Below are 27,919 nucleotides of genomic sequence, written 5' to 3'. Positions count from 1 at the left end.
CATATTTAAACAGAGTTAATATTCATTCCAATAAGACAAATTTTGAAAAAATAATTACTTACAGTTTTCATATTTAAAAAATGTTTAATTGTTCCATTTTCGGAAATAAAAAGTTGTATAAAATGTAATATCTATACAAATTTTACTAGAATAAAGCAGATAATTTTAATATTAGATAAATTAATTTAGAAATTGCTTGGCGGCTAGTTTGATAATTGTATATTATATAAATATAATGAATTTAATTTTGTAATGATTTTTAAAAAAGGTAGAAATTATTATATAGGCACGATAATTAATACATTTAATAAAAGATTAAGAAGTTCCAGGGAACTTTTCTTTGGTATTTAACAATTTCTCCTGTTGCCTTCCAAAATCATTGAAATATATTACTTATTAATAAGGATAAAAATATAATTCAATATTTTTCAAATTCATAAGAAAATATATTAACGAAGATTGAAATAAGTGAAATTGTATTTACTGTGAAGTAAATTTCAAGAAAAAAATGACCATTTAATTTTATTTTATAAAAGCATCCGAATCTGTTGAAACCAATAATAAATTTAGAATTAATAATGTTTTATTTAAAAAATACTAGTCCAGTATGATAAGTATAGAATATCAATTAAAGTTCTTTAATTAAGACTTGTAATGTCTCGTCTGGAGGAAGCGAAAAGCGGTCTCTTATTTTCATCAGGTAGATCATCAGCGTTAAACGTCGCCCGTTAACACTTTTTGTCTATTCTGAAGTATATATATATATAATTTAAAACGCATGGCGCAAGTCCGGTCGCCCAGGACTGGTCTATTGATCCGGGGAATCACAAGTCGCGCGCACGCTCTTTCAGATCGTCGCTGGGTTAGTCGTTGACGTGGAGTGCGAAAAATCGTTGCGTACGTGTTCACCTTCGTTCATTCACGTCCTCCAAGTATAGTGCGGGAGCAGGGGAGTCTTCTCCTCGGGGTAGAGAATCATCTCCAAACGCTACTATGGTCGGCGGTATCGTGGAGGATGGCCCGCTAATACATCCAGTGGAGTCTGGTGAGTCACCATTTTATTTCCGTATGTATATTTTCCTTTCATTGCTCGTGAAATTATATTTCGGTTCTTCACCTCCTTTTCAATAATTGCAATTATAATGATCTATTATCCTATATCAAATTTTAGAATTTTAGGGCCAGAGTATGGTGTGATATAAAAATATCAATGTCTCAAAAATGAGATGATCAAAGATAAGATTCAAAGATACAAAGATAAGATAAATAATTTTCTTACTATTTTCTATATTATTTAAGACTTACTTTGTAAAGTAAAATTTCGTCATAAAGTAAAATTTAATTTTATCTTGTTATTAAATATATCTAGATTAAAAATATTAGAAAAATTTAATTCTTTCCACTTCTTGACATTTGAAATAAAAAATTAGTATAGTTTATAAATACAGATTTTTTTTGTATCAGGGTTTTGAATTGATAACAAATTTATTAAATATATATATATATATATATATATGTGTATGCGTACACATTTACATTAATAATGCTTTCGTTATTGATATTTCATGTACTTATTTTTTATCAATATGAATTTATATATACGATAATGTAATAATGTAAGAATATTATAATGTACATAATATTTTGTGAAAAGCTGTTAAACACCTTTTTAAAATTATATAATAAAATTTCATATAAAATCCGAACATTAAAATCTTATATATTAATTATATATTTATTGCTTAAAATAAAAAAAAACAATGTATATTAACATTTATAATGATTTGTATTTATTAATTTCATAACATATAAATTAAATGAATTTTAAACACTTATTAGTAAATTAAATTAAAATTATGGAAATTTAAGCTAATCGTTTTAAAGCAGGATGTAATTTTAATTTTAATATACTTTTTAATTTTAGAATATTTGCAATTTATAAACCTTCAGTTTTAATATTTGCGTCTACTATTATTAAAATGTATTCGGATTAAATTATTTAAAAATTGAATTAAAACGTAACAAAATTCTATACTGATTACATTGAATGTTTAAATGTACTGAAAAATAAATTAGTAAAATGCTCATTCAAAAATCAATCCTTAAAAAAATTATTTTATACCGAACATAATAAATTTAAATCACCAATGTAAATTAAATGAAGTTATTTTCAAATCGAAATTGTAAATAGCTTATTGGGTTTACAAATTATATCAAGTGGTATGTTAAATTTATAATTTTATAATAATATAATAAATAAATACAAGAGTACGATTTTATTTTACATGAAAATTCTAAATTTATATTGTGAATTTGGCGTTTAAAATAATTAATTATGTGCACGTGGATAACAATAATCTATTAGAAGTAAGTCGATAGCTAGTATTTAAATAAGTATTTACAAATACAAACTTTCAATTTAAACAAAATCTATATATTAACAAATTAAATTTCAACATACATTAATTTAATACAAATTTCAGCGTGAAAAATTTGATTACATATTAGCGACGTATATAATGTATATCTATTCTAAAATATGGAAACATTGGCCAATGCAATTAGAGTAAAATTTAGATTAAAAGAACATTCTTATTTAAATTTTTCATACGTAACTAACATGTAATTTTCATAATAATAATCGTTTACAAAAGTAAAAAATTCCCACAATAAAATTCTCTTTCGTTTTTAATTAAATAAAACGTTCTTTTCTCATTAATAATTAACTCAATAAAACTTTATAAAAAACAATGATCTGATACTTGATCGAAACTTACTTTCTAATTTGCAAAGAGTGTATTATACGATAAGCAGAAAAGCTAAAAGTAAAAAGTCTAAAGACTTGAAAAGTTAATTAAAAAATTCTATCACTTGAGCAAGCGATGTATCGAGTGTGGGAAAAGCTTCTGGACTAGCATGTTCACGAAAGGGATTAATAAGGTGGAAATGCAGAAGAAAGAAGTAGTTCTCTGAGAATTTTCCTTCATCATCGTAATCGCTATCTCATAAAATATGCTTTGCAGAAGCATACTGGAAAGCCGATAATGCCCATTCTTACGGGACTTCAGGAGCCCGGCCATCCGTGATATTGGGTTAATACCCAGCGCACACCCCTTGTTGTTTTATGGGATGTAGTGACGGGGAACTGAAGTGCGAAAAGTGGACTTACCCGTGTGTAAGCAAAGTAAACAATATATTTTGCTAGAAGACATGCTAATGAGCTATTATGCAATTTACACTGCATCGATGCAGTATAACATAATACTGATGCTGGTGTTACACTTAGTATTCTAGGATCGATTGTCATAGGAAATACAGGAACCGAGTCAGCATAGCTATTTGCAGCATAAAAATGGATGTTTAATTTAAATAATATAAATTAAAGATGTAAAATAATGTTAGTTTTTATTTATACTAAGAAAAAATTCTCAGAAGGTTAATGACAAAATAAATTTATTTATTATATTTGCTATCGACATATTAATTTCATACAATTTATCTTCAATTTAATTGAATACTTATAATATTTTCACTTATGCGAAAATAATTCTACGTAAAAATATACAGAAATATTAGTTGTTATCGATACTTAAAAATATAATCATCATATATTACTAGAGTATTTTGACGAAAAGTATAGAATACAAAATATTTTCTATTTCATTACGAACAAATTTATATTTTTTCACATCCACTTTTTTTTAAAAAAAATTTCATTTTGATAAATTTACTATACCCAGTACATTATAATATTATAGGGTTATTATTTATAAAAATTTATAAAAAAATACTAATATAAATATTATTCTGTATTGTATTTAATTTATAAAGTATATGCTTTCTCTTAATAAACATTATTTTATTAATACAGTTTTATCTAGAATTAACTAAAAAATCTGTTTAATATAAAGTCTTGAATTTAATTTAGTTTTTACAAACAGATAATAAGACATCAGTTATTACTGTTTTTGATGTATTGTACTTTTTTTCATTAATAATTTCCGACTTTACGAAAAGCTTAGTTTTATAAAAATAATTACTTTAAATATAACATGTCTAAATGTCAATTAACATATCATATTTAATTTATCAATTATAACTTTAACTTATAAAATTTTATTTAAAAAAATGGAAAGATATACATTGTCAAAATTTCACAAACAAATTAATTTCAAACGTCTAAGTTAATAATGAAAGACTACCTGAGACTATAGACATTATATATTACTACAATGAAATAAATAATTTATACATTGTATTTATATGATTCATATATTGATAAGTATATAATATAATATTATAATTTATTCTCAATGGTGAAAAAAATGGATATAGTTCATTTTTTTTAATACCCTATATTATTAGATTTATAAGGCATATGGATGCAGTTTAAAAATACGAAGCATATAATTATGCAATTATGTAATTGTTAAAACTCAATAAAAAAAGTAATGAATATCCATTAATAAATTTAAATTATCCAACCACCAATTAAAAATTTCATCAATTTTATGTAAAATATGTTAAAACTTTATTTACAGTTTTAAAAAGAAATTGAGTCGTAGAAATTATTAATAATAGAAATTTAAAATATTATGTCAGCAATTTCAATTATTTCAAGACTTCCCGAAGCAGAAGTATCTATAAAAGTAAAAAATTAGATGAAAAACTATGATGATACTGATGTAAATAAATTAAAAAATTAGATGATGTAGCTACGTCACAATTCAATATCTATTATCGATTCCTTGCGAAATTGTATTCTCGATAAGTGAGTTTAAGAAGCTAAGTAACTAATCTAAGAGGCGTGACTTAATATGTAAATATCGCTTAAATATGAACTATTTGTAATGGTAAAGTAATCTATTTGATAGATATTCGTCCTCGAGTCATGGTATACAGATAAATATAAGCTTCTTTCCTGTTAACTACTGAATTTTAAGATAACCATGGCTATGTCTCTCCTACTATTTTCTTTCAAGAGAGAAAGCTGTAATCGCAGAATGATTCCGTGAATTCTTGCAGGTATAATGAAAGGATCAAGCTTTTGTTTTTTGACATTGGTTAGTGATAAAGAGGCAGAATTATTTGCTGTCCGAAAATAAGAATCTCTAATCTCTATGATGACTTACTCTCTTTCTCACTCTCTTTATCCGACATAATATATTCAACAGGCAAATAGCATGAACTTCGGCAATCAATCTGGTATTTCATAGAGAATAGAAAAATGATGTGAAAATTAACAGAAATTTTGTATAATTATAATTCATTAATTAATACTTTAGAAATTTAATTGCCAAAGTTAAGAAGTTAAATAGAAAATACATTAAAATTAGTACAAGAAGTTAGAAAATAAATGAATAATGAACTTAGAAATAAGAAAATGAATGGTAAAAAAGAAATTTGAACAAAATAATTGGTAGATAAAAATTTATAGATCAATACAAAAAAGAAAATATATACGATAAAATTTATTAATAGCCATAAATAAATAATAATGTTAATACTTGAACGAATTTATTTCTTAAAAAAATAGTCGCTTCTGTAATAAAGTAAATATTTGTAAACATTGAAAAATATTTACTAATTCTTAATATTTAGTAATATTCATAAATATTTATAATATAGTCTCGCATTGAAAATGATTGATGTATTATAGTAAAATAAACAAACAGCAGAGATTATATTCATAAAATTAATTCAAAGATAATGCTTGTAAAGCACAAATTCTTATATCTGCATAATTAATTCTTAATTTACTTTTTAGAGAGCACTGTGCCACAATATAAAACAATAATAATTACAAATAATTCGTTATATAGGCTTTCTATACACTCCATAAAACTGAAAAAAAGAAATTATCCTTCCTTTTATGATGCCTTTACAGTGCCAACGTCAACTCTTATCGGCGTATGCGTCGGTGCAGCCTTTGTCGTAACGGCAATTCTGATGACCTGGTGGCTGTGTCGACGGCGTCGGGAACACACTAAATTAGGCATAGACAAGTCACTTGCCTTCAGACCGCCTCATCGAAAGCCAACCGCGGTCAAGAGTCCGGGCAGTCAGGGTCACTATCTGAAGAAGAGCCCTAGTCCAACGGGCCCGGCAAAAAGTCCGCCGAGTACGACTGGCACTCAAGTTCCAAGTCCCACTGGATTCCAGCCTTCTCACCTAACTGGATCCCTTAAATCTCCAAAAGGTGAGATGCCGGGAATACATTGTCGGATTTTAAAAGCAATACTTTACTTATAATTATTCAAATATAATTTCATTGTAAATGTGAAAGTAGTTATTGCAATGACATACATTTTTATTTGAACATTCAGATTAAAAACAGGCTATATATAAATTTATTCAATACTATTCAGCATAAATATAATTTTTTAATTAGAATCTTCTTAATAAAAAACTATCTAATTTATAAAATTCAAATAAAACTTTAATACAGTTAAGCTATTTTTTGTTATATTAAATATCAGAGTTAGATTCAAAGATATGGGGTAGACTTGCAAAAAGAAATCAATAGCGGTACAACTATTTATATCCTACATACTAAATATTTTACACAAAAGAATACAAAGCATATATAGCATTGAATAAAAAATAAATTAATCAATTAAACAAAATAGGAAATATTATTTATCATTAAATTTTTCCAATGAAAATTATATAGTAAAAAAATAAAAGTCAATATATTTAAAAAAATTCTTATATTATACTTTCCTTCGAAATATTTAAAAACATTTTAATATGATTAGTTGCCACTAACTCTTAAAATTAATCAACAACATAAATAACAAAGAGCAATAAATTCAATACTTTAAAATATATAGCTTAAAATTTATAAATTCATATAATAATTAAAAAAAAGAATTTCTTCATTTATGTTAGTTATGAAATGTTATATTTATAAATATTAGAAATCCAATTGATACTGATTAATTATGTATTTTTAATATCAAATAATTTTACACATTAATACTTAGATTAAAAAAAAAATATATATATATAAAATATAATTGAAATTATAATAAATGTAAAATAATATACATAAAAGTTAATTTGCATAGAACATAACATATTATTTCTTTTCGAAGAGAAAGAAATAATATATGATTTATTATGAGCTATAATATGATTTATTTAAATCACTTTGAATATAAAAAATTAACTAAAAAAAAAAAAATAAAAAACAAACTTCAATAAGAAAGCCCAAACGATAAATGAAAATAGTGTAATTTCTTGATAAAATAAAAAAATGTATTTGTCTAAACTAATAGAGCATTTTAAATTTATACAATACATTTTTTAATTAAATATAATAATTAATAGGAATATTCTATTTTTTAATATATTCAAACGAATATAAATATTTTATTTTAAAATTATTTGAATTTAAAATGATGTGAATATTGAATATTAAACAAAGTATTTGTATTTGAGTTTTACTTATTATATGCTTCTCGTCAAATTATCAAACTTTTACACTGATATAAGTATACGCTATTTAATTCATGATTAAATTTACAAATAAAATTAATCAATGTACAACTGATATTTGTAAAATAAAATCTATTTAAATCTTAATTAACCTACTAAATAATTTTAATTCCCATTGTCCACAATATTTTCGATAGCAATTATTTTTTATAGCCAGTTCAGTGCTGTCTCAAATTACAATGAGATAGCTTAAAAATTCATTGCCAGTAAAAATCACAATATTCATGAATGTAGATGTTAGCATTTGTGATATTTAATAATTTTTATTGAATATGTTTAATGTAGGCAATATTACGGCTGCATCTGCTTAAACACAATAAAAAATATTACACCACCTTAATAATTAAATATAATTTTAAATACAATGTTTTTTCGTATATTTTATAAAGTTTCGAATTAGTTTAGTCAAGAATCATTTTATTGTAAATTTGTATCAATAATAAAGTATTTAAACATTTTTTATCGATACCGTCTAAAATATTCAATAAACGATATTCTCTTTAATAAAAAATCTTTATAAAAAATATACCACATCATCTATTAATTATAAAAAAGTAAAAAAACAGGCATTTAAATTCAATAATAAGCAATAAAAAATAATAAATAATATTTCTAATTACTACCTGATCTAATGACGAAACCAATCCCTTAGATGCGAGCACGCAGTCACCAGCACTGCCATCACCAATGAGCACTGTTACTTTGACCATCGAGAACGAGCGCGATAAGGCCGAAGTAGAAAATAATGAGAAAACCGATAGAGGGGAAGGTAGGTGTATCTTGGATGACATAAGGGTCAGCCTCGGTCAGCTTGTATTCAAGCTACGTTACATCAGTGAGCAAAACGCCCTCGTAGTGACGGTGGTCCAGTGCAAAGGTCTACCGGCTCGCAGTCAGAACGTAAACAGTGATCCTTATGTGAAGCTCGTATTGCTGCCCGAGAAGCAACATCGCACGAAGACCCGAGTGCTCAGAAATACGAGGGACCCTATCTATGATGAGGAATTCACGTTTTTTGGTATCATGCAGTCTCAGCTCCAGGTATATACGGTTTTCTTTATATTCGATTAGAAATAAATAATGTTTCCTACCTATATTAAATAATAATACCTAGAACATATATATCCAATAAAGAAAATACATTAAAGAATATTGTGTATATTAAAATATGATGAATATTTTAACCCAATTAATGCTGTAAAAATATTTAAATACCTATTTAAATAACGCATAAACACAATGTTATTGAACAAAGTGAATGAAAAACAACAATAATATATATATTCATTTATTCTATAATGAAATGTATTTTTCCTTTTTTGCTTTCGGCTTTTTTTCAATTATTATTTGAAAAGACAGTTATTTAATAAAAAATGTTTTAAAACATTAAATTATAAAATTATATTTTGAAGAAAATAAAAATCTAATCAGTCATAAATTTATTTTTAATTAAAAATTTAATACAAAACAAATGAATTATTATTTGTTAAATATTATTTTTAGAAGATAAATTTTAAGAGTAAAATTTTTTGCAAAAATTGAATTGTAATTAATTATGAGAAATATTTCAATACTTTGAAAAATATTGAAAAACAGTTTTATTTAATTTCCCATAACAGCAACTTATACCTGGTGTATATTTTTTAAAAACTCATCTATGGGAATAGTTAGAATTTTTATTAAAGTATTAAATGAAATAAATTTATAACTTAAATCTTTCCAAGATTGTATATGTGTGCGTGTTTGAAGCCAGTTTTAATGTATACATTATATTAAAAATGAATTTCAACAATATGTAAATGAGATTGTTACAAATATAATGATTGTAAATTATTGATTTTTCAGACAATGTGCCTGTACTTCATTATTATGAGTTTTGATAGATATTCTCGTGATCAAGTTATTGGAGAAGTTGTATATGCACTTTCTTCAGTACCCGAGATAGATTTAAGACAAGATAATGAAATTAGACTGTGTAAAGAGATTCGACCAAGAAATTTGAAGGTAATTGAATAAATTCTGAATCTGAATTTAAATGAATATTTACTAGTTATCGTATAAAGTAAATTTTATAATTCAGTAGAATAAAGATTTATAATCTACTTTAATTGTTAATTGATTTAAAATTCATTATCTTTATGGCGAGCAAGTCGTATTTAAAAAATAATAATTTCAATAATATTATTAAATATATGTATTATACAAAAAAAAAATAGTGTAAAAGTATCTCGATATGAATAGATGTATGATAAAAAATATAATCATAAAATACTATACTTCTAAATTATTTCTTACAGATCCAATCTCACGGTCGAGGAGAATTATTAGTGTCTTTGGGTTGGCAGCCAGCAACTAGTAAATTAACAGTTGTTGTATTGAAGGCGCGAAATCTGCCTAAAATGGATGTAACGGGATTAGCAGATCCGTACGTAAAGATTTATCTACTTTATAACAATCAACGTATTTGCAAGAGAAAGACTCACGTGAAGAAACGCACTTTGAATCCTGTATTCAATGAATCGATTGTTTTTGAAATTCCAAATGGTACTGAAGGTCTCAGTAAGATTAGTCTCGAATTTTCCCTTCTGGATTGGGATAGAGTTATGAAAAACGAGGTACTTATTGCTTAATAATTTACTATTTAAAGATAATCATTTTAATTATTAAAATAATCTAAATTATATAAAATTATTTTTATTTAATATTATATATTATATAAATTATATTTATAACACAATGTACTTACAGAGTTGATACTAACATAATAAAATAAAATAAAATTATTTAAGTTGAAAAAGTCAAAGTAATTATAAAATTTTTAATAACAAGAATCTTTATATAAACGTGAAATTATTAATTGCTTTAAATTATTATTGCTATAATCATCTTAAGTTTTATCAAATTGTAGGGATATATAAGCAATTTATTTTATAAGGCTTATTTCATAAGGCTTCATTTGCTTAGAAAATACTAATTCAGTTTCTTATTAAAAACTGTACAATATAATAAATCTGGCCTAATGGTTTTCCATGCAATTAAATTTTTATGCCCTTGTAAAACCAACATTAATATATTCCTTATTGTTCGAGATGAACGAAAATTCTCTTCTATTCGCGCGAACGCCCAGGCACACACACACCCACGCGTACACGCACTCACACTCAAGCCCTCACATTCACATACACACACATGTCTGTCGCAAATGGTTGGAAAAATATTTTTATTTGCTTGATTTAAAATATTAAAGAATAGCAACTGCAAATAGAGCAAATAAATTTGTGTTGTTTTAAGTTAAGTCTTATATTTTAATTGCCTAAATTAATAAGTACATTTTATTATTTAATAATGTTTCTTTATTATAATTTGTATCGATTAAACACTATTATTTAATAATTTCCTAAATAACTGCAATGTATGAATATGTAAACAATTAGTATCAAATTTGCAAAAATTTTTGCATTTAATACAATTTTTATATTTTATATTTATATAATACAATTGATTGACATTTATAGTACTATATTTAACAATTTTTATACAATAACTAAATGTTTCTAAATTGTTATTTAGTTGATAACATTGAAGTAAATTAATTGAAAAGAATAATTCTTATCTTTTAATAAATTTAGTTATTAAAATATGGATAATATCGATATCATTTGTAATGCATATGATGTAAATTCAATTAAATTGCTGAATAGAGATATCTCAATACGTACAATTGTTTTAAATCTAGGATATATAATTAATAAGACAATTTTTTAATAAAACTTAATCGAATTTTCCCTAATTCTAAATAAGCTTTTAATTTGAATGTACAATTTTTTTTTTTTTTTTTACTAAAAAGATGATAAATGTTGACATCGTACAAAATGTATGGATAAAAGAATAAATCAATTTAAATAAAAACATGTTTTTTTATTAAATTTGACGATATTTCTTTTATATTCAAAAGTTTTTATTAATTAAAGCATTGTTTTATAGTATATAGTACAGATAGTACAGATCAAATAAGTCTTCTATATTAATTTATTGATTTTCTTGTTATAAATGTTTATCAAAGTATAATTTCAATGTTTCTTAAAGATTTTAAATTAAAAAAAAATAAATTAATTAATAAAAATAGGAGTTAATCCAAAATTGTTGTGAATCATATTAAACAAATTTTTTAGGTTATTGGCCGGTTAGAAATTGGTGGTCCTAGATGTCAAGGGTCAGCTCTCAATCATTGGAACGAAGTTTGTAGCTCACCTAAACGTCAAATAGCTGATTGGCACAGATTAAGAGAGTAACTGTGTGAAATCGCAATTTTTCGACGTTTTCAACAAATGATTTCTTCATTGCCTTTATTATCAAACATCTAAATTATATATTTAGAAAAGAACAACTATAATTTTTAATAGATATGAGCACTTTAGTACAATTGATTTTCATTTCAATAAATGTTTAATTCATTTGCGTGTATTACTTGTACATGAATTCTATGATAGAGTAAAGTAATAATATACTTTTTTATAATTCCATTTTTTAATAGAAATTTTATAATAAATATAAGGATAAAACTGAAGTGATTTTTATAATTAATAATTTTATTGAAATAATATAAAGGCGTATCGATGGGATTGTTAAGTAAAAATATTTAAGCTTTGGAATTCTTTTTAGTTGTACGAAGGTGCTCGAATCTACTAAAAGTGGATATTACGTAAAAGGCATGAAATGAAGGTATATTGTTTTATAAATTAATAATATATACTTGGGTATATATTGTGATACAAGTAATTGACGATTCAGATAACGGCTCACATTTATCAATCAAGTCTTGTAGATAAATCATAAACACGTTTTTACCATATGTTAAATTCATATGTATTTTAGAAATTTTTATAGAAAGTAATAGAATTATAATATTAAGAGAGATCTTCTAATCACTTTCTTTTAGCGATAGCACGTAACGTTTTGTTCTCGTTGAAATAAATTATACATTTACATTTACATAGTATATATTTCTATACGTTTATTTTATAATAATGTTTTATTAGATTTTGTAGTTATTTATAATGTATTCTTATATACTTTCGAAATAGCAAATTTTTATTTTATTTTACTTATATTTTTATGGAGTCTAGAAATGGATCATTGTCCGATGGTATATTTTGAGTTAATAAAATTATTAAATTGTTAAGATTAAATTTAGGGATGATTAATTTTGCAAGAATACATATACAATAGTATATACAAGTAAAACTATAATATAAGTTTACAAATGAGTTTATTATAAACGTTTTAAATAATTTTATGTTTATTAAAAAATTAAAAACGTTCTTATCTAAACTATATAAAATGAAATATGTAATATATTTTAGAAAAAAGATAATAAGAAATAAATAATTTTCAATTTACTTAAATGACCAGAATATAATTTATTTAAAAATGAAATGTATAAGAGATGATGTAAAAATGAGTCGATATCTGAATATATGTAAAGTTCACGCGTAGAATGGGTGTAACAGTATATAAAGAGGGTAAAAATAAGCTTTCGTTAATTTACAAATTAAAATAAAACTATAAGATATGCGAAATACATAATATTACGTGTTTAATTTATTAATTTCATGCACTGTCATCTGGGCATAAATAATTAAATCCGAATGATCTATTAACTACTAAACGTATTATAAAAGTGATTCCTTGGCAGCTTAAAGTTATTCCACACAATGCCATCGATGAATATTTTTATTTCTATATTAAATTTTAATTAGTCTTATACGCGATAAAATATAATTGATATTTTCTGAATACTATATTTTATTATTGAATAAAATATTTGATTTTAATTTTTATACAATATAAATACGTTCAATTTACAGTAATTTGTTTTTATTAAATATATTAGTATCTTGTTTCAATCGATGTCATGACTTCGTGGATTAAAATGTTTAAAAATCGCTGCGATTTTTCAACATGCTCATGGTACACAAAAATATTACATATATAAAGTAGGTATTAAGATTTTTGACCAGATATAATGCAAGAATAAAATAAAAATATTTACGTGTGGGCATCATTCCAACATCTTTTAAAAGAATTTACTTATAAACTTATAAATTTAAACGTTTTACATACTTCCGTATCCTAGTTATATTAATTTTATAGAAATTTTTTTTATAAGAATAAAATGAAATATGCGAATAAGATGTTGTACTTATACTAGTGAAAAATATCGTGAATTTTGTTGTTTTCTTCGTGTAAAGGCAATTTTTATAATCGTAACTGTAAATATGTAATTGATATTGGTTAAAGGAGTGCTGTATTGTGCTTTATATTGATATTATTTACTGACTTAACAACGTAAAATTACTTAAATATAGAAAAAAAATTTAATTTGTATAGTTATACAAATTGAAAACAATTCAAGTAATTTATTTATTCAATTTAATTAGAGACCGAATGATACGAATTATCTTGGAAAATGTTTATGAAGGATAGTAAAAAAATATTTTCTTAATCGAAAATTATTCATCCAATTAATTTTTAAGAATTTTTCATCTTATTCTGTGCAATTAACATATTAGAACAAAGAATGTATCCTCGCGCAATTCCGCAATCGTGTAAAATCTTCGAATTTTCAACAATTTAACATATTTAAAATAAACTGCGAAGGAAGAATGATATTATTACTTATTTCAATACAAATCAATATTATTCTTTTACGTTTTATTTTTAATTTTATATTAAACGTCAAAAATTATAATTTTAATACATTATTTATGTATTCGATTTATTATTTAGAAAATTATATAAATGTATTGTACGTCAAATATTGCTTATTCATAATAAGAATACTTTTATTATTAAATTTTATTATTAAAAATTATATTCTTCTTTCGCGGAAAATGACAAAAAGAAAGTGTTTCACTTTAAATCAAATAGAAAAAAAGGTAAACAATGTTATTGCTCATACCTCTAAGTACTCAAAACTTTGCTTTAATGTAATTTGGTGATAAATTATATTAATAAGAATAATAATAATTAAGTATAACAACCATTGAGACTTGAATTATCTATAGCATGCAACGTTATACGTACTCAGAAATATTGTAAATCAATTATGGCACATAGAAAAAAGAAAATGGGCAAGTTAATAAAAACGTTATTTTACAAGGATATATTTGTAAAAATAAGTCTATAGGCAATGTATTGAAAAATCTAGTATATGGCAATATGTCTTTAATCATTTATATAAGATTTTATTAAGATTTGCTTATAGTAAATATAAAAAAGATAATTTTTCTTAAGCATGGTATTAATTTTTCTTGTATTGCCTGTATAATACATATATGTAAAGGAAAATTTTTTCAAAGAAAACTATAAATCTATGTTCTTATTTGGAACATATAATTTAAAATTTTATAAACATGTAAATTCTTAGATATTTATTAATATTTTACCATTTTTAAATACCAAATTGTAAATTAATTTGTGTTTTTATTCACTAATTGATACTTTATTTTATTTACTAATTTAAATTTATAGCTATTACATATAATTTATATACAAAAAACTTTATGTAGAAATACTTTTTATAAAGAAAATATTATTTAGATGCCTAAATTAAATATTTCAGAACTTCTATTTAAATTATATATTTTTATTTTTATTTTAAACAATTTAATTAAACCTAAGTTGTACCTATGTTCAATTCGGCATAATCGATTAAGTGAAAATAAAATTATATATTGTATCATTGAATAACAATTAATGCAACACAATTCTAATATATCATATGAAGACTTAGATTAATATCAATTACATCGAAACATTAAAAAATATACATAAAATCGGACAGTATCGTTGATTTTTAATTTAATTTTTTGATTATTAAATCAGTACTATAATTTATAATAATATAATTTCCTTATAATTCACTTACAAATATAAAAATATATATTATTTTTCAAATAATTAATAAACATAAAGCTATGTTTTTCATGATTGATTTAGAATAACAATTTGCTAAACCATTATTTAAGAAACGTATTTTAGAGGAATTTTGACAAAAAACTGAAATATAGAGAAAAGGAATAATATAAGAATTAAAACAAAATAAAACATCAATAATTGAAAGTATCAACATATTTATTTAATTTCTATAATAACTGTAATAGCAGATTATAAAAGGAATTACAAATATAACGAGTAGTATGTACCTTTAAAAATTTTACTTTTTTGGTAGCCACCGAGTCCGAAAAAATGAAACGTATGCTTAATAATATAAAATATAAGAAAATTCAAGGTTAAATTCATTGATTAATTTACGGAATATATGAGACCTTGTAAGTAGCTATCATTATAAATTTAATATTTATTATCAATGCGCAGTGCTACAAAATTAAGGAAGTCAATAAAATTTCTTTTTAGTTCTACACTTAACAATTAGTCTTTCAATTTACAACAATATGTATAATTAAATTCTGAAACAAGTTCCAACCAAAAATTTGCGTCATATCTAGAAAATATTTATTACGTAAACGATTGTATTTACACTTATTCATTGTAATATTTATTAAGTATTATAAATAATTTTGTTGCATCATCTGACAATGTTTTTTATCATATTTAATCAGGATTCACATCAATCCAATAATTTTATTTAATATTTACCGAATGAGCAGATTTTAAGGCTATGCGGTCAATAAAAATGTTTAAAAATAAAGTTGTTAGTTATTCTATTCCCTAAATAAAACTATATAAATCTTAGATACAGAAAAGAAATTGCAGATTGATGTCTACGTAAATTGTCGCTTCTTTAATAGTCTAATTTTATATCACAAACTTTTTATTATAAATCCTCACGTGAGATAGAAAACCTTATAATTATTCTTACTGCTCATAGTTTTTACATGAGAATTTTCACAAACTATATTTTTTATTTTATATAGTAGAAAAATTTATTTGAATCACATTGGGACGGATAATTTAATTCTGAAAGATAAATGAGATATGAAAAATAATTTTTCAGTATAAAAATAGTTTATTGCAATTTATTTTAGTACTTTCTCAAATAAACTTTGCCACTTCTAAGTTTTTATTTTACAAGAAACATAATTAAACTGCAATTGTTAGAAATATGCATTAATAGGAATGCTATAATTAATCATTTTTAATATAGAAGAAACAGATTCTTAGGCATAATTGTTATAATTATTGCTTAAACCGTCAATTTATAAAATGTAATCATTATATATAAAATTCATTCATCTAAGCATTCTAAAGTCTGTTAAGCAAAATATTTGTGTATACATATAAAGATTTTAACAAAAAATAAAAATATTAGTTTTAACGAATATACATAAAATTAATTATAAACGCCTTTCTTCAAGTAAAATATGTTAAAGCTATATTCGATCATTTTTAGATGTTCCACATCCTTGATCAAATCTTTAGTATCTTAAATTTTCTTAAATATTTTATAATAAATAACTTTTGAAGGCATTTCAATACATTTTGAATGCATTTACCTATTTTAAATTGTAAGGCACAGGTACATTAGGAATGGCAATGCCAGATTGTCTACTTGTTCAGTACGAGCTTCAACAAGTGATATCAATATGACCGAGCATATGCTTCTGACTAGCAATGACGTACTTTCTATACATCCTGTAAAAAATATATACAAAATCGATTTTATTAAATACTAGCAAATTAATATGAGATATATGAGTTGAATCCTACCGAAAGTAGCAAATCCAAATATTACAATTAGTTGAGCAGTGACACAAGCAATTGTACCTTCAATAGATTTCTGTGATCCTACCCATTTGTGTTTTCCCCAATTACTTCCAAAAAAACTTGCAGCAGTATCTCCTACACCAATTGTTAAAGCACCACTCATCAAAGGTAATAAACCCATGCTTTCAGTGGGCATCCAAAGTGTAGCTGATAGACCACATAATAAATATAATGGAGTTAATGAAATCAATGTATCTTTTTCATCAACAAATGCAGAAAAGCCATCTTGAAGAAATTTTCCCAAAGGTGGCAAATTTAAAATTCTTAAGAGCTATATTAAATAAAAATTAGAAACTGATATATAGATAGCTGTCTATAATAATTTATGTTATTTACCTCAATAATTGAAAACAGAACAAGAACTGTACCACTTGCTAAATACAAGAAAGTTGGTTGCGAAATTAAACCAGGAATATATACCATGACCACTAACACATGAAAAATTTTTCTGTTCGAAGTAGTTGCTTTAGATTTTTGAGAAATTTGATATTTTACAGCAAACAAAGCAAACAATAAGCATACAGCCCAGTAGAGAAGTAAAAATATCTGTAAGACAAAAATTAAAATATTTTAATTTAAATTTAAAATTAAATGTTTATATTAAATTCTTGTATGCATCTGCAGACTTACTGTAATATATGTACTAAATGCAAATGAGAGAACCCAAAAAAATGGATTTTGATCAAGAATAATATATAAAGCAGGAATTACTATTGTAAATAGCATTCCAATCATTAATAAGAAAAATTGTGGTAATTGACGTAATTTTGGTAAATTTACACATAAACAGCAAATTAATATTACATAAAGAATAATAACCTGAAATTTTAATAAATTATTATTTGGAAAAGTATTTAAAAAAATTGAAATACTTAATATTGGGTAAAATTACCTGTAATATTGCAGTAATTATATCATTATCATGAATAGGAGGCAAATGGTATCTCAATGGTAAATTTGTGAAAGCAGAGACTAAAAAAAGAACTAAGCTATGTGTAACTGCAGTTGCTTCACCCAAAGTAAAACAATTAGGACAACTGGATATCAATTGAATAACACCCCATGTACTGAAGCTTCCAACTACAATACCCCATGTTACACTTACTAGTAATCCTGCACTTTTAGTATTTAAAATATAGAATGCAATTTTAATGTTTTTATAAAATTGTTTAGTTTTCATATAATTGCTTACCTTTATTACCAACAAGAAGAAATAAAGTTGATAATATTATTGCAGGTACAAAATATACAACATGAAAATCTTTTGCTGCTACATTTTTCATCATCAGTCGAATATAAAGACATATACAACTAATTATTAAGCCGCCTCCAGCAATACCAGTTAACAAACATATTTCAGAATAGCTGGAATCTTCTTTTAGGAAAGTCATTAAAGTACTTGTACCAATTAATGGTCCAAGCCATAATCCAGTTGAGTCTTTAGTTCTATAATTAAAAAAAATAAAAATTATCAATTGTTCTCATTTAGAAATAGTATTTATTTTTTAATTTTTTATATACATTAAAGAGTTATTACACTAATAAGGAATTTCTTACATATATTGAAATTGTAATAAACTTTCTTATTGGATAAAATTAAAATAAACTATACATACAATATCGATTTTATGTAATTAGGATATTTTGTTATTAAAGGTATTTTGTTATTAAAACGTATTTTCTAAAATGAAAAAAAATATATATATATATATATATCAATATGGTACATCTTCATTACTATTAAATTTATAATTTTAGAAAATACGTTTTATTTATTAATCGAATTGTCAAAAGTTCATTTTTTTTTGTAAATAAAAAGATGATAACGAAACTGCGCATTGAAAGAACAAAATATCTAACGATAATAGTTGTTATGAAAAATACGTATTAGAGGTTAAGTTGCATATTTCAAGACATTTAGAAATGATTAAGAGAAAAAAGAAAACAAAAAATGAAAAAAAATTGAATTGCATTTTTCATTAATAAATTAATGTAATATACCGATGACGTAAATTGCTGGCCGCTAAACTGCTTAGAATCCTTTTCTCCAAAATACCGTAATGCCTGGTCAAAATCTCCATTTCTTTCTGGCACACTTCTAATTGCGCTCTTTTTTGTCCTTATGTTAATAAAATAAAATATACAAAATCCCCCTCTTCTTTGGGTAACTAGGCTTTTTTCTCTTTTATTTCCTTCACGCCATGAAACTTCTATCTAATTCTAGTGCAGCAAATCTCCGTATACAAATATTAAAAGGAAAATTGAAATGTATAATTACGCATAAAGGTGTACTAATTCAAACTGGTTGGTCCTTCGATAATATAAGTCACTTTATGTACAAATAAATTTTATTATTTTAAATTAAACTTTTCTTGACAAAAAATATTTTATTTACTGTACAATGCATTACGAGTTATATTCAAGATTGTATAAGATTTCAAGGTTAATCTAAACACAAAAAATATTTCATTTAATGTACAATGTATTACGATTTATATTCAAGATTGTATAAGAATTCAAGGTTAATCTAAACATAAAAAATGAATCAGAGTTTACAAATTTATAATAATTACTTGAATTTATACATTAATAAAATTATTGCTAATGCAGAAGGTATTTTCTTCAAATGTGCCGTGTACTTTAGAAAACCTACCTTTAAATTTTAAACATCTGCAGTTAGCAAATATCAAAACTACGGGAATAAGAAATGGCCAAATGGTGACGAACTTTTCTAGCTTACGTGGTTATACCTGATCGAACTGATTCTTACGGTATGCGCCTATTTGGAGTTTAAGTAAATAATAATTAAATGACACTTTATTGAAGGAATACAATAGTGCAAAGTTAACGACACACCACTACCGCGCTTTTTATGTGAGCGGGGTAGAAAGTAATGCTTAATTTAGCACTGAATCTTTGGTTTTTGCTCCGTTTCTGACACGATATCCTTGTTTCCTTTTTTTCTTAACTATGCATACCACACACACACACGCGCGCGCAAACACACACACACACATATATATATATATATATATATATATACATTTCAATTTCACAAATAGGCCACCTTATACCTCATCCTGCTTACTTAGTTTTATTTTCTTTCGTATTGAATAAATTATATCTTGATTATCGTTATATGGTAAGACAACATAACAAAAATTGGTAATGTAATGAAATAGTTAGCATATAATTTTAAATTATTATCTATTAAATTTATTAAACATTATTATTGAAAACATTTTTTAAGTTAAAACATATACTTAATAATTAATAACAATTAATAATTAAAAAAACAGCTACTTTGACTATATGTACCTTATATAAAATTCATTAAAACAGTTTTTAAGAATTATAAAAAAATATAACTATTCTGTAAAATAATAGAATTAAAATACAGATTGCTTTACCATTTCTTATATATAATGATAATTGTACATATAAATATAAATTTTTATTTGTATATTTGTGTACTTATAATTTAAATAAAATTAACAAAATTATACTTTATCAAGAAAAATAAATGTATACATATAATCAAGAATTATTAATCGAATATATTTTTATACAAATATATTTTTTATATTTTTAAAAATAAATCTTAGAATTATTAGTGTCATCTAAATACTCAAGCACTGTTACATTTTATAAATGCAATCAATCCATTTGTTGATGAATCATGACTAGTGATCTCGTTATCAGTATGTAATTCTTTTTCTATGGTTTTAGCTAATTGTTTTCCTAATTCCACACTGACAATAGTAGATATATATTTATTTAATATAAAAAAATTTATATTTTTTTGTTCATCGGAAATAAATTATAAATTATTATACTTACCCCCACTGATCGAAGGAGTTAATGCCCCAAATAATGCCTTGCACAAAAATTTTATGTTCATACATTGCTATAGATATAACAATGACAAAAATTTATAAGAGTAATTAAAATATAATGTAAACAATTTAAAAATACTTTATACTAACCAATTAAAGCACCTAATGTGAATGGAGTAAGTTTTTTTACAAGAATACTATTTGTTGGTCTATTTCCTTGAAAAATTTTGTGTGGCAATAATATATCTATTTGTTCAGTACATGTTCCAGATTTTTGAAGCTCATTCCTTGCTTGATCTTCATTCTTTCCCTTCATTAAAGCTTCAGTTTGGGCTAAGAAATTAGAAAGAAGGATTTTATGATGTAAATCTCCTTGAACCTAAACAGTAGTATACATTGGTTCTTTTCTGTATTAAATAATAATTTCTTTTAATATAAATATAAACCTTATTATGAGATTGTACAGGTGCTATAAAATCTGCTGGAACCAATCGTGTACCCTGATGAATCAGTTGATAAAATGCATGTTGACCATTTGTTCCAGGTTCCCCCCAAACAATAGGTCCTATAATAAATTTACAAGTTTAAAACTATAAGTCAATTTACAATTTTTTGACTGAAGTATCATACCTGTTGAATAATTCACAGTGTCACCAGATTTCGTAACATATTTTCCATTACTTTCCATATCACCTTGTTGAAAATATGCAGCAAATCTATGAAGATACTGATCATACGGTAATAATGCATGTGTCTCTGCTTTGTAAAAATTGTTATACCAAATACCTAACAAAGCAAGAATCACTGGTATCTAAATAAATAAATATTTAAATTATTACATAGAATCAGTAGAATTATATAACAAATTTTACCAACATTTTTTTCTAATGGTGCAGTACAAAAATGTTGATCCATGAAAAATGCTCCTTCTAAAAGCCTTTCAAAATTATCAAAACCAATAGATAAAGAAATAGATAAACCAATAGCTGACCATAAAGAATATCGTCCACCAACCCAATCCCAAAAACCAAACATATTATTTTCATTAATACCAAATTCTTTGACCTTCTCTGTATTAGTAGATATAGCTACAAAATGAGAAGCCACAGCTGCATCCTGTAAGGAGTAAAGAACTTGATTTACTTACATTTAAAAATCATACAAGTAACTTACATTTTTTAAATGTTGAAGAAGCCACTTTTTAGCAGAAGTAGCATTTGTAATTGTTTCTTGTGTTGTAAAAGTTTTTGATGCAATAATAAAAAGACATGTTTCTGGATTAAGTTTTTTTAAAGTTTCGGCTATATGAGTTCCATCAATATTACTAACAAAGTAAACTTTAGGTCCAATATGATATGGTTTCAAAGCTTCTGTTACCATAAGTGGTCCCTTAAAAAGCATTTAATTTAATTTTATTATAAATTATAAAAATGTTTCATTTATTGTATAAAAACTTAACTTACTAGATCAGATCCACCTATTCCAATATTCACAATATCTTCAATAGCCTTACCTGTAAATCCTTTCCATTCTTTAGAAAGAATCTATATATATAAAGAATTATAAAGTAAAATAATAACAATTTATTATAAATAAAAGAAATATATTTTATATACTTGATCTGTAAATTGTTTCATATGAAATAAGACACCATTTATTTCAGACATTATATCTTTTCCATCTACTAAAATTGGACTGTTAGCTCTATTACGTAAAGCAGTGTGCAGTACAGCTCTGCCTTCTGTAAAATTGATCTTATGTCCAGAAAACATTGCATTTCTAGTTTGTTCAACATTAATATCCCTTGCCTATAAATATAAATTAATAATAAATATATTCTATAAAAAGATTAGGCTTATAAATTTTTAATAATTTATAAATTATACATACAAGTTGGAATAGTAAATCAAGGGCTTCATATGTTATACGATTTTTTGAATAATCAAAAAGGATAGAACCATCATTGGGAGTGTTAAGTGTTAAACTAGAATATTTTAAAATTAATGTTTTAAATTATTTTAACCTTATATGCAAATATATATTAAAATTATCTAGGAGAGTGTACAGTCAATTTATATAAAGTTTTTCAAAATTAATTAATTGCTATTTTATAAATATTTTATAAAAATACTTTATACTAACCAATTAAAGCAATTAATTATAAATATCTCTATTAGTTTAAATAATAAGCTAATTATTTATTTATTTAAATATCTATATTGAAACATTTAATTTGCTTAATAATAATTAAATGAATTGAAATTCAATTATTAAATTTTTATTTATAATTATCGCATAGTTTTTTTAATAATTCAAAGAAAGATAATCAATTAAATAAATAATTCAAATTAAATTTTTAGTTAATAAAAATATTTATTACTAAAAATAATTATTTTTAATAAAATTTATAAGTAATAATTGTAAAAAATTATGAAATCTTTATTTTAATTGTTATACAATGGTAATTAATTACATTCAGTTATTAAATTTTAAATTATTTTTTATTTTAAAAATGTATTTTATTTTATTTATATAAGTGAAAGGTCATTTGAAGGTCAAAGAATAATCCTTTAAAAACTGAATTATTTTACCTAAATTTTTTAAACCTATCAGGATCGTTTTGAAATAATGTATTTATGTTGATTTTTGTTCCATTATGATTGAAATAATCTTCCAATTTTTTCCATATAATTCGGTCGATTAATTTTGGTTTTACGTCCATTATCACGTACCCCGCACTGTTATATTTTAATATAGTTTGTCTACCGGCTTAAACTATTTCGCCTGTTCATACGGAATTACTCACGAGTAACAGTGTTTAACCATTAAAACACAATATACTATAGATAAGTTCTGCTGCAAGAATTTTTATGCCTTTCGGAGTCTGGAAATTGAGAATGATAATAGTGATCTATATAAATTATTATGAATAATTAAAGGGTTTAAATATATATTGTCATTTTCATTTATGATTTTATCTTAGATTATAAAAGAATTTTCTTTATTAATTTTCAAATTTTGTGCTCATTAGGTTATTTAAAATATAACAGAATTTTTTTAATAATTTTGTTTGCAATCAGAGTTTCATGGAAAATTATAGCTTCCACTGTATGATTTTTCTTTAACTAGATGTGAAAACATCTACTTTTTGCAGTTACTGATTTTAAAGCATAACTGATTCGACTTTTTATTCATCTCATTAACTTTTCTTACATAAATAATATTTAAATTTTCATTTCATTCAATGTTTAAATTATTCAGAAAATGTATATGTATTATTGGATTGAAAATACACTTTAAACTATTATCCAGTCAATATCCTTGAAAGGTATATTCAACTTTTCTATAAATTGCTCAAGATTATGAAGATGATCGCTTATATACTTTTTATCACCTGTTTACATTGTAAATGCATTGTGTATATAATGCATATATTTAATATATATTGATCTTCAACCAAATGTGTAGTAAATATATGTATTTCTATATTGTTAGATGAAAAATTTGGATTTATATATATTGTAATAATGTGTTATTAAATTACAATAATTCAATTGAATTATAATACATAGTTGTTGATTAATCATTTAATTTTTTCCTACGGTAAGTAATAAATGAGAAATAATGAAGTATTAATAATTTAGCACTTGAAAAATAATACTAAATGATTAAGCAATTTTAATTAAAAATTCAAGTGATATTTAAATTTTAAAATATTCGACATTGATTATAACATTAAATATAAATCAAACTGTTAAGTTTTTTACATTTTTTGGTAGAAATCAAGTCTTTGTTTATAGTTTTAGCGTTGATTTAAAATAGTAATTTGAAAAATATTATATTTATAATATTAAATGAATATTTTGGATTTAAAAAAAAAAAATCAATTAGAGTTATTTGACTACTATATAATGTATTACTGTATTATTTATTTTAAGTACATTGATTATTATTTAGTTTATGTACGTTGAAACATCTAACAAGGAAATAATTTATTTAATTGAAATTGTACTTCGATATGTTTAAGCCATGGAATTCTTCATCTTTCTATATTCTTCAGTGATTTTTTTGCCGTTTTTCTTATAATAACTACTTGTTGACAATCGACATAGTTGCGATTTAAATCTTATAAATTAAAAATAAATTTATATTCAAAATTCACAATAATTTCTCTCAAAGTACGAGCTGCTTTGTTTTAGAAATGATTAAAATTTTTCGTCATCTGTCGTTGGCGTCTTGGTGCACAGAAAATAAAATTGAGCTTTAACGAGAACCTAATTTTTTATTTGTTTTGCTTTTAAATTTTTTTTTATACATATAAATATATATTAGTTTATTTGTACACTAACTTCTGATCAAGCAATCATTTTTTAATTCGTTGATTACAAATATGTGTATTTTTGAATTTATGTTTAAGAAAGTTTCTATATTTCTTATCTAGCATAACGCGATTCAGGAAAGTGAATATAGATATGATATATTTTAATACAATTTCACTATCCTATAATTATTTATATATACTTTTATTACACTTATATTACAAAAATATTTAAGGTTTTGCTTGTTTCTAATAATTGTATTTAAATAAAAATTACGTAACATTCAAAATTCGCGTGATAGTTAAATTATACAGCATATAGTAATTAAATTAATTTAATTATTCTCTTCCTTTTACTACCTCTTTTTACGAAGAAATCATAAACAATTGATAAAAATTAAATATTTGATATTCTTTGGTAATATCTTATGCTAATATGACAACTCATTTATGAACGTAGCAAGCAAATATGATGTTAAGACAGGTAATACGTAAACAGGCTACAGACAACTCAAAGTATAATTAGATGCAAATAAAAAATCTTATTTTTTAATTATAATATTTGTTATTTATTTTTTTCAATAGTATAGTCCAGAATTATATTAATTTTTTTTATTAACAAAATTACGATATATTATATTATTAATTTATTGAAAATTTTTTAGAATATTTAAAATTTCTCATTATTTACAATGGTAATGATTGTAATTTTAATTGACTGGACATGCATGATAGAACTCAGAATTATTATTTAATAAAGAATCGGTTTTTTCAACGCATGCGCAAATATACACTATACTATTCTAGTTTTCTACTGCTTATCCAACCATTGTATATTTTATATTGTTACTACTAATATAATCACTTCGAATAATTATGTATGTTAATAAATATATGTATTTATAAATATATATATAATTACATGTATTACATTATATAATAAATTGATACATGTAATTATATTTTTTATAAAAAAAATGTCGAGATAGGGTTATTTTATAAACCGTATTGTGATGTAACATTTTCTTAGTTCTATAAATGTAAGATTAATAATTATTATTTTATGCTTTTAGTAATAATGGCTACTATTTCTCGTATACTACGTTCATTTTTGAAGAATGTTCATTTACAAAAAAGGTTTTACGCCGATGCTCCTCCAAATGAAAATCAAATGAAATTAACTTTTGCTGGTGCTAATAAAGTAAAGAGAAATGTTTAAACATTTTAAAATGATTTTGTTATTAATATAATTTTTTATATATAGGTTTTTTATGATAATGTTATTGTAAAGCAAGTAGATGTACCATCATTTTCTGGATCATTTGGTGTTTTACCGAAACATGTACCTTGTCTAGCTGTTTTAAAACCTGGAGTAGTGACAGTATTTGAAGAAAAAGGTGATGTTAAAAAAATTTTTGTTTCTTCTGGAACAATCACAATCAATCAAGATTCTACTATACAGGTAATGTTATAATATATTATATAGAATACAATATAAGTACATTGTAGATAATTATATGGTATAGTATTTAATATTATTTTATTATTTTTTCATGTATTAAGATCAATGAATTAGTACCATATTATGTATTAATTTATATAATTTAAAAATTTTGATTTAATTTAATTATCATGTACAATAAGAGATTAAATTTAGAAAAGTTATGTTTCAAATTAAAAGAAATTAATTAATTGATAAAATATAAATATTTTTTTTTAAACATTTAATGTATAGAAAATCCTAATTAATCTGGGTTAAATTTCTTCAAACTTTGGATTAGTTTCTTCTAGATTCAGTACAAAAATTTATTTAAGATTGCTTAATTAGCATTTAAATGAGACTTCGTTAAAATTGTATAAATTGCATTGAAAATACAAAATTTTTGATATTGAAGTGTATAAATTATTTTTAGGTTCTTGCAGAAGAAGCACATCCAATAGAAGCATTGGATAAATCTGCTTGTAGAGATCTTTTAAATAAGGCTCAAGACCAGCTATCACGTGCTTCATCTGAGAAAGATAAAGCAGAAGCTGAAATTGCATTAGAAGTAACGAAAGCTTTAGAGCAAGCTGCTCTATAAATTTATTTTAAATTTGTTTATATTTAATAATACCAATGTATAATAGAACTATCATTTATATTGCAATACAGTGAGACATAATAAAATTGTTAAGGAAAAAAAGGAAAAAAGAAATGTTTATTTAATATTTATAATAAAAAACGGTATATATTTATTAAATATATTAAAGCACTGTTTGTAGCACTATTTATTGCACTTTCATTAACATAATTTATTTGTTATTTAGACACACTTGCTCACACTTTTTTTTTAATTACAAAAAACGTTTTTCAATAATTTTATTTAATACAGCATTGAAAAAGAATATGGTTTAACAAAGATATTACTATATTAGGTAAGTAGCTAAAAACGCTTTGTACAAATATTAAAAATTTATTAAGTTATAATGAAATATT

At 23.6% G+C, this 27,919-nt stretch overlaps 4 protein-coding genes across 7 annotated transcripts; 2 read left to right on the top strand and 2 right to left on the bottom strand.

Annotated features, from left to right (window-relative positions):
• The first annotated feature begins 833 nt into the window (after positions 1-833).
• Syt4 (Synaptotagmin 4) lies at positions 834-11,797 on the top strand. The gene is made up of 6 exons (XM_011505909.1): positions 834-1,045; positions 5,888-6,199; positions 8,153-8,541; positions 9,346-9,504; positions 9,798-10,115; positions 11,673-11,797. The coding sequence occupies exons 1-6, from the start codon at positions 994-996 to the stop codon at positions 11,790-11,792; spliced, it is 1,350 nt and encodes a 449-aa protein (XP_011504211.1). The 5' UTR covers positions 834-993; the 3' UTR covers positions 11,793-11,797.
• A 4,654-nt stretch (positions 11,798-16,451) lies between these two features.
• Dolk (Dolichol kinase) lies at positions 16,452-20,250 on the bottom strand. 4 transcript variants are annotated; one of them, XM_011505905.1, is made up of 9 exons: positions 19,943-20,250; positions 19,291-19,523; positions 18,482-18,735; positions 18,182-18,402; positions 17,920-18,108; positions 17,626-17,835; positions 17,233-17,560; positions 17,019-17,157; positions 16,452-16,482 (listed from the first exon to the last, which is right to left on the bottom strand). In XM_011505905.1, exons 2-8 carry the CDS (start codon positions 19,368-19,370, stop codon positions 17,024-17,026), a joined length of 1,416 nt encoding a protein of 471 aa, XP_011504207.1. In that variant the 5' UTR covers positions 19,371-19,523; positions 19,943-20,250; the 3' UTR covers positions 16,452-16,482; positions 17,019-17,023. The 4 variants fall into 4 exon arrangements, with proteins under 4 accessions (XP_011504207.1, XP_011504206.1, XP_011504209.1 ...); XM_011505904.1 differs by lacking the exon at positions 19,943-20,250 and having other exon boundaries at positions 19,291-19,774; XM_011505907.1 differs by lacking the exons at positions 17,920-18,108; positions 19,943-20,250 and having other exon boundaries at positions 19,291-19,764.
• Positions 20,251-20,864: 614 nt separating this feature from the next.
• Positions 20,865-23,913, bottom strand: Pgi (glucose-6-phosphate isomerase). The gene is made up of 11 exons (XM_011505903.1): positions 23,717-23,913; positions 23,016-23,109; positions 22,742-22,933; positions 22,589-22,669; positions 22,299-22,514; positions 22,002-22,241; positions 21,756-21,936; positions 21,572-21,690; positions 21,276-21,504; positions 21,130-21,196; positions 20,865-21,041 (listed from the first exon to the last, which is right to left on the bottom strand). The coding sequence occupies exons 1-11, from the start codon at positions 23,845-23,847 to the stop codon at positions 20,918-20,920; spliced, it is 1,674 nt and encodes a 557-aa protein (XP_011504205.1). The 5' UTR covers positions 23,848-23,913; the 3' UTR covers positions 20,865-20,917.
• A 2,317-nt stretch (positions 23,914-26,230) lies between these two features.
• On the top strand, positions 26,231-27,532 carry ATPsyndelta (ATP synthase, delta subunit). Its single transcript, XM_011505902.1, has 4 exons — positions 26,231-26,321; positions 26,517-26,644; positions 26,708-26,905; positions 27,357-27,532. The coding sequence occupies exons 2-4, from the start codon at positions 26,522-26,524 to the stop codon at positions 27,522-27,524; spliced, it is 489 nt and encodes a 162-aa protein (XP_011504204.1). The 5' UTR covers positions 26,231-26,321; positions 26,517-26,521; the 3' UTR covers positions 27,525-27,532.
• Positions 27,533-27,919: the final 387 nt, after the last annotated feature.

The sequence above is a fragment of the Ceratosolen solmsi genome, unplaced genomic scaffold (genome assembly GCF_000503995.2).
Source record: "Ceratosolen solmsi marchali unplaced genomic scaffold, CerSol_1.0 scaffold7, whole genome shotgun sequence".
Taxonomy (NCBI): Eukaryota; Metazoa; Arthropoda; class Insecta; order Hymenoptera; family Agaonidae; genus Ceratosolen; species Ceratosolen solmsi.
Note: the sequence above shows the minus strand (reverse complement) of the source record. Positions and strands in the feature narration are given on the sequence as shown.